Below are 15,848 nucleotides of genomic sequence, written 5' to 3' on the forward strand. Positions count from 1 at the left end.
TCTTTTCCTGATAATACACATTTGATGATAGCAGGAAACGCCGCTTTTGATCAAGGTTCACTTATACATGTTTTTTCAGGGACTTTAATGACTGTATGACCCTGAAAATATTCCACTGAATCTTCTCACCGAAATACACACTATATAACGTATTCTTATGTTTTCAAATCTTCGCGGGGAAACATTTTTTGTTTTGTACTCTCAAAATTAACTTTGAAACATTTGGTACTTGAAACGGTTTTGCTGTGATTCTGCAGTAGTGACATGTAATTTACAAAATGACAGAATAAAATGCTAGATATTGACATGTTTTTAAGGCAAGCTAGTTTAGCATGGGTTCAAAATGACTATAAAATGCTAGATATTGACATATTTTTAAGGCAAGCTAGTGTAGCATGGGTTCCATCAAAGAAATGTAACATAACCGTTGAACGACAGAGATGGATTCCAGGAACGAAGATTTTTTAACATGTTTATTTGACAGTAACCTCTTTTCCTCAGCTCAAAGAAGTAAGATACAAATTCAACGTAATGCACGAAGTAAAATATTCAACTTAACACATGTTACGTAAAAAATTAACATTTTGTGCTTCAGCTTTCTGTTAAAGCCCATTTCTTATCACTAGTATGAATGGAAAGGAGTACCTTAAATTACAAGTATTATATTTATGTATTGTACATTTTCAAATAAAATCATCAGATTAACTACTTTATTCACTTTCTTTTTGATTTCAACTCTCCTACAATAATTTTAAAATTATGTCATAGTTTGAAACTCAGTATTTTTTCCCCTATATTTTCAATATATTTCAAGATATTACTCTTAGCTAATACAGTCCCAATATCGATGTTTATATGTATCACACATTTAACATGAATCGCAAAAAAGAGAATTTCTTATCTTCCAATAGAGTAATTTAAGACCTTTTGGCTTTCTGTGTATCATAAACTTGAAAAGAATGTAATTTTGTTTCTTGAGTCGTTTTCGTAGCTACTGTCCACAACGCCGACATCATCATCATCATCATCATCATCAACATAAAACATCAGTGACATTGATATCCACATGTTAGACAGGATGCGCTTACTATTTTTGAAACACCTGACATCACTTTTTGGTCTTTTGGCCAGAGGTCCATACATCTTTCTTTCATGCATTTGACTTTGTTGTGCGTACCGGTGCTTTACTGTGTGTTCTGTGCTGTTTTGTGTCTATGTTTATAACTAGTGTATTACGAACGTTGACCTAGTTTCATTGATTACGGATGGGTATGATTGCGATTATTATACAATAACATTCCATTTCAAAACCTGAAACGGCACACTTTTGGTCTGAACGTTTCCATCAAATTGTCATGAACAACTTTTTTTTTTTAATATTTTGTGTATTTTTCTGATAAAAACCATCATCAGCCGAAATACCATGAAAGTCATTCCAAAGTAAACATCTTTAATGGTAAAATGTTTGTTGACGTCTTACTTTTAACCATACTTACAGACAATCAATATAGATCTCGGAAAGCTTGTTTGGGATATTGGGTAAATGGTTTATCTAAATATTTAACAATATTTTTCTTTCTGTAAATAAAATGATGAGTTATTTCTCCATCTAGCACAGCTATTATAGAACAATTTTCTATACCATGAAAACTTTTACGCTACCGCAAGCTCTGTAAAACTTGGCATATATAGTCCTCTTTTAAAAATGAGAGACATTCGGACATCCTTTTTTATCTTATATTTTGCACAATCTAAAACATTATGAATTAATTTATCAATTCTCTTCTGAACATATTTTGGTAAACTTGACACCTTTACCAAATAAAAGAGATTAAATAAACCTAAACTTTCAATAAGTAAACTTGTATATTACCTTAAACCGTTTTAGAATACTTGAACGAAAACTAAATAAAGTCAATACTTATTGAATAAAATTCAAATCAACTGAAACTTTTTTTCGAAATCATTATAAATACCAACACCCGGTTTATTTCATCTTAATGTATAATCATCTATATCTATCTATATCTATATCTATCTATCTATCTATCTATCTATCTATCTATCTATCTATCTATCTATCTATCTATATATATATATATATATATATATATATATATATATATATATATATATATATATATATATATATATATATATATATATATATATATATATAGACATTCTCCTCTGATATTACTTTGTCACAATTTTTCCCCGTCATCACTTATTGAGACTGACTACTGACAGTACCACTGGTCACCATGTCTTCTATCGATGTCTATGGTACTGTAGCAAATTCTATGTTAGTTGCTGCTCCCTCAATATCATTGATTTGATGAGACTGTCAAATCAATTCAAAAAAACGTTGAATAGTGATATCCCCTTAAAATGCACACTAGTTTCCTTATAGCGTTCGCTGCTCTAAAGACTTTTTATAAAAGCTTGTCAAATCAATTCGTGACATACATGCCATTCGCTGTCTCTAATTTTTTTATGCACTTTTTCTTTTCCTTTCCCTTTTCCAAACCATAAAATATTTCTTACTTTTTCCTCAATGCTGGATTATTTAGCTCTTGAGCGAATTTGTTTCCCTCTAATTTTCATATACATATAAAAGGTCAAGTCTTCGTTTAAGGTCATTATACTCATAGCAATGAGAAATCAATGGATTGGCACTTAAAACTTTAGTAGTTTTTTGCAATTCTTCACGCATCTCATTTACTTCATCTCTGTGAGTGTTTGCTTTGTTACACAACGTTTAAGAGTAAATATTCGTATGTCTTGAATGGTATCATCGTAACAAATTTTATTTTTCTTTACGAAGTTTTTTGTCTAACCGATGGAGAATTCGGGGTGTAAATATTTACCAGCCAAAATTTATCATCTTCAGCCGCGCCCATGATACCGCTTTCACTATCAAAATACTTTCAATTTAAACTAATTCACTTTCTTTTGAAAACGAAATTGCTTCTCTTCGACTCAGGTGTGATCCATGACTCGAAACAATCCCGCTCCCCCACTCTTGCCCCTTAACTTTTCATCTTTAGCTGAATTGTAAACTTCTTGTAAAAAACAACACGAAATTTACGTTTTGCAACATTTTACAAGTGGTATAGTCACAAACTGAAGACTTTAAAGTCGCCGTACACAAACCTCAGCACAAACAACTTTCCTATAGCCGTATAACTTTCTATAGGGGAGGTTAATGAGCAATGACGTCATTTTTGAAGAGCGCCGCCATCGGCTCATGCGGAGAGGTTTTGTTTGTCTTGGAATCAAGCTCGATTCTGAATCAACTAGCGGCTGGCTGAAATCGTTATGCACATGCGCAAATCGCAAGACAGAAGGACAACCTTGTAAACAGTGAAAATCCGGTGGAATTTTGTCATTTCTTTCGTAAGTTACATATCTTTGAAAATAGCTCTCGAAAATTTATGATTTTCCAAAGTTTTTGGGGGCATTTTGTCTGTCCTTTTTAGAGGACCTGGAAAAGATGAATGAGATTTTTCATATGGAAACCGCTAATTATCCCAGTGACCTGAATAAATCACCTAACATTTCCATCCACAACCAAGTCAGGAACGCGACTGTAAATGTATTGAACGGTTTTTTATGCATAGCCTATTTTCCGTCTTTTGACAAATAGGATTGGCTTGTTTGACCTAGAAAATGGGGAGATGGGCGGTGATAGACCCTCTAAGGACAAGGATATATTAATGCTGACACGTCTATGCCGTGTGTGTGGCACGCAAGACCTATAAAAGCCTGCAAATGTCAACTTATATGCCAATGAACTCATGAAGGTGTGCCAGTGCCACCACAAAGTTGATCACGTCCGTCCAGACCTTTCCGACACCCCCCCTCCCATGGCAGTACGTACGTACGCGTACGTCAAATCGTCGGCGTACGACCACAAAATTACCTCTGAAAACTGTTTCACGCTGCACAATTCGATGACCCCCTGCTGGGATGTAGTTATCCGACTGCCGCAGTCTTTTTGTTGAGGCTTTCCGTTTGTTCTCTATTACCTTCATCAATGGGACAAAGCGAAATGTTTTGCCGTCGCTAGCCATTGTTTACGTAAGTGATTTTGAAATTCGCGGGATCAAGTCAGGTCGTAAGCCATGTGCGCATGAGCACCAAATTTACCCAGCAGCCTAGGCGAAAAGTTATATGGCCATAGGGCTCTATAGGGAAAGTTGCTTGTGCTCAGACGCCTTTTAACTAGGGGCGTGCCAATCACTTTCACAATTTTCGTCTGCTTAGTTTTTGCATTGGGTGAGGCACAGTCGGAGTCAGGAATTTGGGTTAGCTGACCTAATTGTACGTAATGCTTCACATACTGAGGGTGCTTGGTTTGAGCCCCGGCAGCAGTTTTGGTTGTTGTGTAAGAAAACAGTGTAACTGATAAATAACACTGTCTCTCCCTGTAATTGATCAAATATTCCTTCAGCATAGGTATCAGGATGGCGGAAAAAGACTTGGATAAATAGTAGGTGGAAATTGAAAGAATATAGTGGAAATTGGGACCCTTCGTTTCAATCATTTCCCCCTAAGTCTCCAAGCCCCCTAACCTAACTCTAACCCCAAAATAATTTGTCGCCCCTTCTTGAACGTAGCCTTTGACCTCATGTCCATAAAAACACAGATCTTTGACGTCATCAGTTTGTGGCTATACCATTTGTAAAATGGTGCCTTACTTTTTGTTAACTAGTTAAATACAAGAGATCTTTTTGCCTCTAACGTTTATCGTAGCAATATCTAAAATATTCATTTAAGAAGTGAGCTAAATAGAAAAAAACATTTTACATGTAAAGGTACACACCAAAATATCACAACAAAATTCAGCTTTCCACATTGATACACTGTTCTAAGTTGCTAAAAAGAAGAACTAGTCCTTTTTGTGGACATGGTTTTCCTCGTCCTTTTGTAAGCAGATTGAGGCGGTGACGGCCATTCTAAAGTGTTCTTGAATACTTCACGCTTTTTCTTAAAACAATACTCACACTTAAATAATTTCTCAATACAGGTCTTATTGTCTTTAAGTTCACTTCCTGTCTCCGGAGATCTGCATAGAGTTGATCCTATTGACTCAAACTCACTGTATCTGTCGCTGGTCATCATCGCTCGTGTTGATGCCGAAACTGTTTCTGCACCACGGTGTGCGTCCACTGCTACAACCATTTCGTTTCTCTACTGTTGTGACACCAGAGATGTCTCCGTTCTGTTTAAGGCCTCTTCTATGAGCTTCTCGGCTTCTTATGCATTACTTGAAACTGATTCAACAAGCCGACAAGCTCCACACCATTTTTCAGGACATACCCTAGCTGCGTGTCCAAATTTCCCACAGCGATACATTTCTTTCCCTTAGGCACTCCAAAACGCGGTGACTAATTTCCTTGCATCCCTACCAAACTGGAGTAGGCGTTTCTGAACATGTTGGTGGCTTATTACACATCAATCGACAAAAAGAGCATTCTCTGTCCTATCAGGTATCGATACTCTGAAGTTATACGCAAGACGAATACCGTTAGTATCGAAAAATGTCAGTTCTGTAGAATTCGGAATTACCTACCTTACGTAGCAATACCGGTTTCCATTGAAGTAGGGTATATTAACATCCTGATCAATCACAGATCATTCCTTCACTGGCTGACTACGTTCACAGAAATCATCGAGAAAAGCAGCAACTGTACTTAAACTACGTGGAGCGGGAGGTCGTGGATGGAAATGCGTACGGCTTTTTTGTTGCCTGACTCAGCAGTATTTAAAATCACATGAATACAAGATATGTTAAAATCCTCAACCAGCAGCTTTCTCTATCAATCTGCATTCCTTGAATAAATTACCCACGGTTCATTTGTAGATAAATACTGAACTCCAAAAATTCCTTAACTTCCAACCATCTATTTTGACTTCTAATTTCATCTCCACCCTTCTGTACATTTTGACAGGAGTGTCTTGCAAGTAATTTTCACTGTTCTCGCCGCTTTTCTGGCTTATACCTTCGAGGTTTTCGTCTTTTTTTCATTATTTTCGCCTTTTTGTCTTGACTCTCCCCATCGACACACTCCATCTGTTGATTAGTCTTCATTTTCGACGCTTTTTGCGGGCAATTTTGTGGAACTGCATTGACTAAAACTGCTGCCTCTAAAAACAGCACTTGAGAGAGCAAAATTGTGCTAAACTAAGCACAGTAACTCATGAAAGCAAAACAAATCACAGCAACAGCAGAAGAAACTAATTCTGCGCTGAATTGCTGCGAAAATTGAACAAAACTTACGAGCATGAAGAGCAAAGTGTTGACACTACGCTGAGCATTCGCGCATGCTCCCCAAGAAACGAAGATATCATGATTCCGGACATTCAATATTAGAATCATTATATTTGTATACTTGCTATCAGACTACTGATAATTGACAATTATTCTTCTTCGGAAGAATTTCTTTTCCGATATAAGTGATTAAATTAACAAATAAGAGAAATAGTGAGCCTTATTTATAGACCTTCAAGGTCTAGCACAAACTAAGACCTTGGTATCTCAACAATCAAAGCTGAAAGTAAACAGAGTCATCCATGGAAACACTTGCTGCAAAGTTCGAGGCACATCTGACTTCTTGTATTATTTTACTAAAAAGCTGTAGCCAATTAAAGGAATAACTTGTTATGTGGCTTAGTGTCCTATTTTGCTTCAGTAATCCTGGGTCGACGCGATTCGGAACTCTTTCGTCGTGTGTTGGTCAATGTGTCTGTCCCATTGGAAGACGGAGTGGACAGTGAAAAGAGACTCTCCTTGCATCGCCAGCAAATACAGGATGATTTTTCGGGAGCGCGACAAAGCCTACAGCGCATAAATGTATCCTTGATGTCAACCTGGAAAAAATTAAATTTTTGAAGTTGGTTACGGGGAGAGAGAGAGAGACAGGGAGAGAGGGGGAGAGAGAGAGAGAGAGAGAGAGAGGGAGAGAGGGGGAGAGTGTGGGTGTCTGTATGTGTATTAGTGTTTGTTAACTTTGTTTTGTGCCAGTGTGCGAACTGAACGAAGCATAGGGAAACCGCGCATAGTATATAAATTAACTAAAAGTTACAACTGAGAGAAAAATATGAATATAACAAACAGTCATCCAATAACTTAGCAGCAACAAGTCAAAATGATCGCGTGTATTTTTCGAAGGATGAATAAGAAATATAACTTCTTATTCTATTTTTTTACATTATCAAAAATCAGCAACACCTAACACCCACGAGTAACTGTTTTGTGTAAGAATATACATGAAGAAAACGTGTCCCTGTTTCTGTATAGCCACTTGAAATAATAGAAATAATACCTATAAGACGATTCACTACTCATGTCTTAATATTAAAAGTAGTACAATGCACTGCCCTACTCAATTTTAGCACACTATTTGCAACTTGCTACTTCTCACAGAATTCTACAAGTAACCTTGCCACATTGCCCATAGATGTTTAAAAATGTCAAACAAGATACTTGGTCTCAAAAGCCTTGTCTCGAAATTAAGGAGCTAAATATCATTCTTTGTCTCGTTTCGGCGTACCAATCGCTTCCTTTGTAATAATTTCTGTACTCGATCCTTTTCCTGGCCTGTGCTTGCGGTATTATGTAGCGACAGTAACCTTTTTTGCACATATGTGAAGACCATTTCATTTCCCTAATTACACACTTTCGCTCATATAAAATTGATCACAGTGACAGTTTCAACACCTTCCCGGAAAACACCGATTGAAAGATCAGCCACAGCGACTCACTCACGCTCACACAAGGCTGTGCGTGTACGACTTTGCATAACTATTGTTTATGTTATGCAAATACCGCACAGCTTGTGCGAGTGGACAATGCCATACTCGTGAGGGGACAGTTAGTCTGGTCTCCTGCCCCATTCTACCGCTGGCTGCGCTCCTAACGAAAATAGGGTCCTTATCTTCGTTAGCAACGCAGCCTGCGGTAGAAATGGGTCAGGGAACCAGAATGGGAGATAGTCCCTGGCATATCACGTGATAAAAACGCCAAGCTTGGCGTATTTCCCAATGGTTTGAAATAAATTAAGTTGATGAAGCCCTAAACTGCAACATCTGCCACTATATTCGTCCGTTTTCGTAAAAAGTTTCGCATGTTATGAATGGCGGAAATGTTTGTTTTTTTTCCGGAATAGGCGACCAAAAAGATAGCAAATGTGCAAAAATCAGCGTTGTGTACTTCCCCTGTAAGAAATGAGGCAGACAACAAATGTATCTTTACTCAGTCATGTCTTCCGTAGTTATGACTCTATACTTTGGGCATTCTATGTAGGTAGTTTTGAAATAGTCAAGAAGCAGTTACGTCGGTAGTGAGTACACGTAGTCTCAGAAAACTCGTCTGAGAAACTGGTGTCCACACAAGGCTCAAGAACAAATCTGCGGAGAATTTTACAAGGAAATATGAATAGTTTGAACATATGCAACCGACGGGACTCGTTAAGAACTTGGCATTTTCAGACGAAGGATAATAAGAGGATATTCGCCGTTCCATTATTGGTGACAAAGGTACTCGGAAAATATACAAGTGTTCATTATGTTTTATCAACGTCCGAAGTTAGCCAATACGTAAGCGACTACAACATGATGCTATAATAATAAAATAACAAAAAAATGTACCTACCCTAAACCTGTCGTTAAACAACGTATAGATGATGGGATTCATAAAACTGTTCGACATCGCAAGCCATAGGAAACAGGCATTGACTTTCCTCAGCGTATACTGCTCAATTTGATCACCAAAAGTTTTCGGCGAGAACGCCACAATTACGTTGAACACATGAAGAGGCAGCCAGCAAACAGCGAACATTAGAACTACTACGATCAACATCTTGATCACCTGTTGGTCGATATGATAGAAATTACCACTCGTTAATATTTACGAATTATGTAGTTTTGATAGAGGCTATTTCAAATTTTACTTCTTTATGAACGTTTGGAGCACCACGTCAATACATTTCCTGTCACTATAGGAGTGAAATTTATCTTAATAATGCCAACCCAATAAAACTTGAAACGATCGACCGAACAAAGCATTAGCCCTCTATCAATTTTTACATATCTCCGTTCAGCCATATCAATAAGTCATACCATGATAAAATATGAATCGGGTCAAAGATGAATGAAATTATAGTCGAATCGGTGTGTTGATTCTGGAGAAGAAGATTTTTAAAGATGAAATCACGATTTTCGCAAAATCCAATATGGCGGCCAAACCACGTGACCGATCAAAACGCCATTTGTAAACTTGAAAGAGACCACACTTAAGATGTTACATGTAAAATTTGCCACACACCAAATTTGAAGATGATTTGCCCTGTGGTTTTGGAGTAGTAGCGATTTTGAAATTTTCATGAAATCCAATATGGCCGCCAGGTCACGTGACTAATTAAAATTCAAGGGTTAGGTGCACACTTTCTCATTGGCCCTGATCAATGTGCCAAGTTTGATAAGTGTACGTGCAGCGGGTTTCCAGATCTAGACTGGCAAAGAATTGACAGAAGAAGAAGAAGGAGAAGAATTAAAGCTGCAAGCAGCGTTGGCGGGGCCCAAGTGATTAACATGGTGTCCAATTCTTGCACTGATTATATTATGTGCAAAATTTTAGCTTGAAAACAGTCAAGTTCTTGTAAAGAAGAATTTTGAACATCATCTCATGTTTGTCTGTTTCATGCAAAATACGATATAGGGACAAAACCATGTGACCGATCCAATTGCCTTTCACAAACTTGAAAGAGCTCTCACTAAGAATGACAAAAGTGGAATTTCACTTCCATCAGTGTTTTGGTTCTGGAGAAGAAGATTTTTAGAGATAAATTGCGATTTTTGCGAAATCAAATATGGCGTCTTAAACTGAGCACGGTTACCTACCAAAAATTTGTTTCAAAAGTACAAGACATATATGAATTAGATGCTACTCAAAATTGACAATACTGGAAGGTTAAAATATTCTATGAAATGAATGTATTCATCTCTGAAATTTAGGCCGTAATAATTGCAAATTTGGTTAAAAAATAAATAATTCCATTTAGTCATATATTTTTTCATTTCATCTTTACTGTTCAAAGTTTTACTTTTGTATAATTTTATGACAAGACTGTGAAAATTTAGAAAATCAAGCATGGTGACCCCATCTTTTGTCTTTAATATTTGATTATTCTCATATGCCAGAATTCAAAAATTTCCATGTGTTCTTCCTTGTGTTGCTCTCTGGCCTGATCTTGTTTAGGTAATGTTTCACTATCATGAGCGTCATTTGACACAAACTCTTCTTCAACTACCATGTATATCAGAGTCAGAGCTATCTCTGTCACTCAGCTCACGTATGCAGTAACAGTGACACTCCAGTAGCAGGGCGTTATCTGATAGTTACATTTGCCAATAGGCAGTAGCTGTATTAACTTTGATAATTTTGACAATATTTTTGTTCAGTTTATTATACAACTGTGTTCTTGTTCTACTCTCAACAGCATGTTGAACTGTCCAGTATTCAGCTTGCTAGCACAGCCTGTGTATGTGTACCATGCATCAGTGCTGACAACTGACTGTCAGTATGGTCTCTAATTAAACTATCACCTAATACATATTTATATATACAGATTTGTCGACAAACTGAACATTGTGTGTTTGAGCTGCTGAAGGGAGATATATTGGATAGTTATTGCAAAAATCATCAACGGTTGCAGCTTCTGCCCTGTTACTAGGCTCAAGTTTGATTTTTTTACGACAATCACACATGTTTAGATTTTTTCGAGATAAAAGTCATGGAATGTGACAAAATGATTGTAGATTCTGTTAAATTATTACTAACATTACAACATTTGAATGACATAAAGATGGTATTCATTTTTCATTAAATTACCTACAAAAAACTTGGAATCGGAAAATGTAAAACATAAAAGGACCACTAAATTTTCAAGTGCCCCCCTACAGGTAGAGCAAAATTTCCAAGCTCCATGAATTTAGCAAGCGATGCTCGGACAGCGAACAGCGTATCGATGACACTTGGGTCAGGGGTCATGACCAAAAAAGTCTGTGCGGATTCACGGCCAGCTTGAATCATGCCACGGATCGCGGAAATCACGGATCATAAATCCAAATGTTCATGTCTATTACGTAAACAGAACCCTAAAATATAAAACACATAATGTTTTGATATGGAATAACATCTTTTTTGTATGGCATCATTTTACAAGTGGTATAGCCACAAACTGATGACGTCAAAGATGTGCGTACTTATGGAAATGAGGTCAAAGGTTACTTTCTAAAAGGGGCGATAAATTATTTTGGGGGTAAGAGTTAGGAATGGGGGCTTGGAAACTTAGGGGGAAATGATTGAAAAGAAGGGTCCCAATTTTTTACTATCTTCACTCCTTTCCCTCATTTTCTAGTATCCTATTACTCTATCCACGTCTTCTTCAGCCAGCCTGATACCTATGTGGAAGCAACGGTTGATTAATGACATGGGAGAGAAGTGTTATTTTTCAGTTACGTTTTTTACACAACAATTATTACCGCTGCCGGGGTCGAACCCAGCGCCTCCAGCATGTGAAGCACTACCTATAACCTGTACTCCACGAGAACAAGTTGCGAGAAAGGGATGCAATGTTTCATATAAACGTTAGGATGATAATGCTAAGCAGGAACTGATTAATTTATAATGTTCACTTGTAATGATTTGAAAGTCTTTTACGCATTTTCCCTCTTTATTGAATTTATGCCTCTGCATTGATTGCTTTATTCCCTGTCTTTATTTTTTCTCTGCATTGTCATGTTTGCTGTGCAGATTTGTTATTGTTTGAATATTTTTCATATTATTTGTTGTATTTGCACAGTTAAAGTGTAAAATTGTCACTTGTTTAGGATGTTTTATATGTTGAAAACTTTGTGTCTGACATTTATTATTTAATTCGTCATTTGCTGCTTTTTTTACAATACGAAAGGTGTGTGTTTCGTTTTTTACAGAATACACTTTTATATAAAAGTGGTTCATCACTCAACATGTATGAAATGCAATATTTCATTGCTATTGTAGATGAAAGCGTGAACAACAATTCGTTGGGTATGCCACGGAAATAACAAAACAATTCCACCCATCGACGAAGTGAATTAGTACAGAAGCAAACGAAATTCGCTGCAAATATAATAATTTAAGGTCCATACACTGTCACTAGCATGACTTCGTATGGTTTGTGCATTCCCAGTGTCACACATCAGCGGCAGTGGCCCCCTGAGTTGTAAACTTAGGCGTGATATTAGTTTTTAGACCGTCTCAAAACATTTGGCATAATATGGTGTTATGTGCAGAGTTGCAATGAATCGATGAAGGGGACTGTAAACTTGAAGGATAGAGAATTGAAATATGTTGAACAAGTAAAATCCAAGCCTCAGCTTTATCGCCGAAACGCCTCCGCAACATGAACCCATAAAGATAAGCTGGAAATCAGTATGAAGTTGTGAAGCCAATCCAAGTTCGCATGGCATGCATCCACATGCCTTCAAAGGTGTTGGTGTGGGCGAAAGTTTTAGGATCCACAAAATGAAGACAATGATTAGCGGTTAAATGAGAGAACTGATGAGACTTGGACAACGAAGAATAAGGCCCCTGTCACCTATCAGAATAATACTGTAACCTGGAGGAACAAGGCCCCTGTCACCTATCAGAATAATACTGTAACCTGGAGGAACAATTTGATAAAGCATTGGCATTAAGTACGCCGGTCAACAGAAATGAAAAAGCAAGCACAAATATCGCGACCAATGACTCCAATCACCTAATGTCTGTCACTGTGACGACTCAAGCTGTATTTAGACTTCCGGAACTTGAATTCATATAGAGTTTTTTTTTTTACATCCGTGTATTCATAAATTTCCATAATACAACCTGGCTAAAAATCTATTGGGAGGCATGATCGCAAAGATGAAGGAAAAAAAATTGTGGACAAAAAATTAAACCAATCAATAACAGAGTTTGAACTAATATACAGGTGTGATTTTCAGTCTGTAGAAGAAGTAATGCAAATGAAGGTTACACCAGAGCAAGACTTGTCTCTACATTCAAACGCTTTTTTGGCAGGTATCGCAAGCTGGTAGATAAATACAATATCTCTCTTCGACAAATGATCACTGATGGCATCGGTGACATTGGGCCTTAGTTAGTGACCACTACCTATCTGACTTATAGATTGATATATGGCGGGTGCCACATGTGGGGCAGGATGCGCTTACTATTTTCGAAACACCTGACATCACTTCTTGGTCTTCTGGCCAGAGGTCCATATATCTTTCTTTCATGAATGTGACTTTGTTTGTGTACCGTCTATTTACTGTCTGTTCTGTGCTGTTTTGTGTCTATGTTTACAACTATTGTCTTCCGAATTCCGACCCACTGTCATTGGATTATGGATTGGTATGATTGCGATTATTATACAAAGATTTTTTGACCGTCATATTGATTATTATTTGCATTTGAATGAACTCTGAATTCAGTTATGTAACTGTGTGCCGTCTTTGGCAACGGCTATATTGAAAATAGGTCAATATGGCCATTGCCGTCGGGGTCAGTTTGTAGATGACAACAAATTTGATGAATAAAACGTGAGAGGGGACATATTGTACCCGGAATAAGATGGAATTATTGCCGCGATCACATGAACTAACTAACCCTAACCCTAAAAAGTCTGTGATGGTCTTCATTTGCTTGATTTTGTGTCGGGTGAAGCACAGTGGGGGCCAGAAACTTGGGTTAGCTGACCAAATTGTCGGAACTCCGCTTGCTTCGCTCGCTCCGTTCCGACAATTTGGTCAGCTAACCCCAATTCCTGGCCCCCACTGTACTTCACCCGACACAAAAACTAAGCAGTCGGAAATTGTGACAGTGATTTGAAGAAAGTGCAAATTTATATTATTTTAACATTATTAGTTAGTCAGTGCCGCAATTACAGGGCGTCTGTGTTTTGTGTACGGCGATTTTGACGTCATCAGTTTGTGGCTATACCACTTGTAAAATGATGCCTTTTGTTTCACTGACGATCAAGTTAAATAAATGCTCAAATATCGCGACAAGACTTGTGCATTTGCACGACATGAATGCGGAAGTACTTCCACTCGGCAGATGAGCCGAGCGCCTTCTCTGAAAACCTGTTTACGATATCATGTCACAGTACACTGAAAATTCTTGCGAATTCATCATTAAGGAGCCAATTCACACAAGTTTCTAACGTCAGTAGGGATATTTGCTTGTTGGCAGCAATACACCACCAACATTTCGCCGTTCAGGAGTGCCTTACTCGCTCTACGTTGTAAAAAAGCCGTTTGCTTTTGCCTTGACCTAACTTTCCAAATTCACGGTAGACTGTCCGCAATAGTCGTTGGAGATTTGTTCAATATATCTCGCGTGGTGGAAACCGCAATTATCCATAATCACACAGGCACCTACAGCCAAACACGGATTTCCAAACTTATCCGTAACTTGAACAGCCTCTTCGAAAAAGTTCAGTGACTCCAACCCGTTTGGTGGGTCAACGATCACATCGGAATGATCGACACCCGTTTCACTGATACATTGTCATCAAGAAGTTTTCTCATGATTTCGTGTTTCCTTGGCTGCCGCCTTTAGTAAAACTAATCCAAATGCCTTTCGCAAACTTGAAAGTACTCGTACTAAGAAGACATGAGTAAAATGTCAGTTGAATCTGTGTGTTGGTTAGAAGAAGATTTTTAATGATTAAATTGCGACATTTGCTATATCCAATACGGCGAACAAACCTTCTGACTGACCCAAAAGCCTTTCTGAAATTAAAAAGAACTACCACTAGGATTATGAGTGTTAGTTCAATCTGTGTATGGTTCTGGAGGAGAATGTTTTTAAAAATTAAATTACGAGTTTTGCAAAATCAAATACGGCAGCCAAACCATGTGACCGATCCAAACGCCTTTCGCAAACTTGAAAAAGATCACACTTTAGATGATATACATAAAATTTAAATTGAATCTGTGTGTTTGTTCTGGAGTAGACGATTTTTAAGAGTAAGTTACGATTTTTGCAAAATTCAATATGGCGGCAAAACCAGGTGACCTATCCAAATGCCTTTCATAAACTTGAAAGAGATAACACTATAGATGATGCATGTACAATTTCTGTCGATTCGGTATGTTTGTTCTACAGAAGAAGATTTTTAAAGATGAAATTACGATTTTCGCAAAATCCAATATGGCGGCCAAACCGAGTGACCGATCAAAACGCCTTTCGCAAACTTGAAAGAAATCACACTTTAGATGATATATGTAAAATTTTAGTTCAATCGGTGAACCGGATCTGGAGTAGAAGATTTTTAAAGATTAAATTGTGATTTCACAAAATCCGATATGGTGGCCAAACCACGTGACCGATCCAAACGCCTTTCGCAACCTTGAAAGAGATCACACTTTTGATGATAGATGTAAAATTTTAGCTTAATCGGTGAATCGGTTCTGGAGAAGAAGATTTTTAAAGAATAAATTGTGATTTCACAAAATGCAATATGGCGGCCAAACCACGTGACCGATCCAACTTACATTTGCAAACTTGAAAGACATCAATGTTAGGATGACATGAGTAAAATTTCAGCTTAATCAGTGTATTGGTTGTGGAGAAGAAGATTATTAAAAATTAAATTACGAGTTTTTGCAAAATCCAATATGGCGGCCAAACCAAGTGACCGATCCAAACGCCTTTCGCAACCTTGAAAGAGATCACACTTCAGATGATATATGTAAAATTTAAGTTCAATCGGTGAATTTGTTCCCCAAGGAGAAGATTTTTAAAGATTAAA

The 15,848-nt window shown here is 37.4% G+C and overlaps 1 protein-coding gene across 2 annotated transcripts in view; it reads right to left on the reverse strand.

Annotated features, from left to right (window-relative positions):
* Positions 1-5,570: 5,570 nt before the first annotated feature.
* LOC139122498 (prolactin-releasing peptide receptor-like) overlaps positions 5,571-15,848 on the reverse strand; it is a 36,199-nt gene continuing 25,921 nt past the window's right edge. For both annotated transcript variants that reach the window (XM_070687907.1, XM_070687908.1), the window contains exons 4-5: positions 8,660-8,875; positions 5,571-6,876 (exon numbers count right to left, since the gene is read on the reverse strand). In XM_070687907.1, the coding sequence (XP_070544008.1) occupies positions 6,685-6,876; positions 8,660-8,875 (408 nt within the window). In that variant the 3' untranslated portion in view covers positions 5,571-6,684. The remainder of the gene's footprint in view (positions 6,877-8,659; positions 8,876-15,848) is intronic.

This window comes from Ptychodera flava, chromosome 22, assembly GCF_041260155.1.
Source record: "Ptychodera flava strain L36383 chromosome 22, AS_Pfla_20210202, whole genome shotgun sequence".
NCBI lineage: Eukaryota > Metazoa > Hemichordata > Enteropneusta > Ptychoderidae > Ptychodera > Ptychodera flava.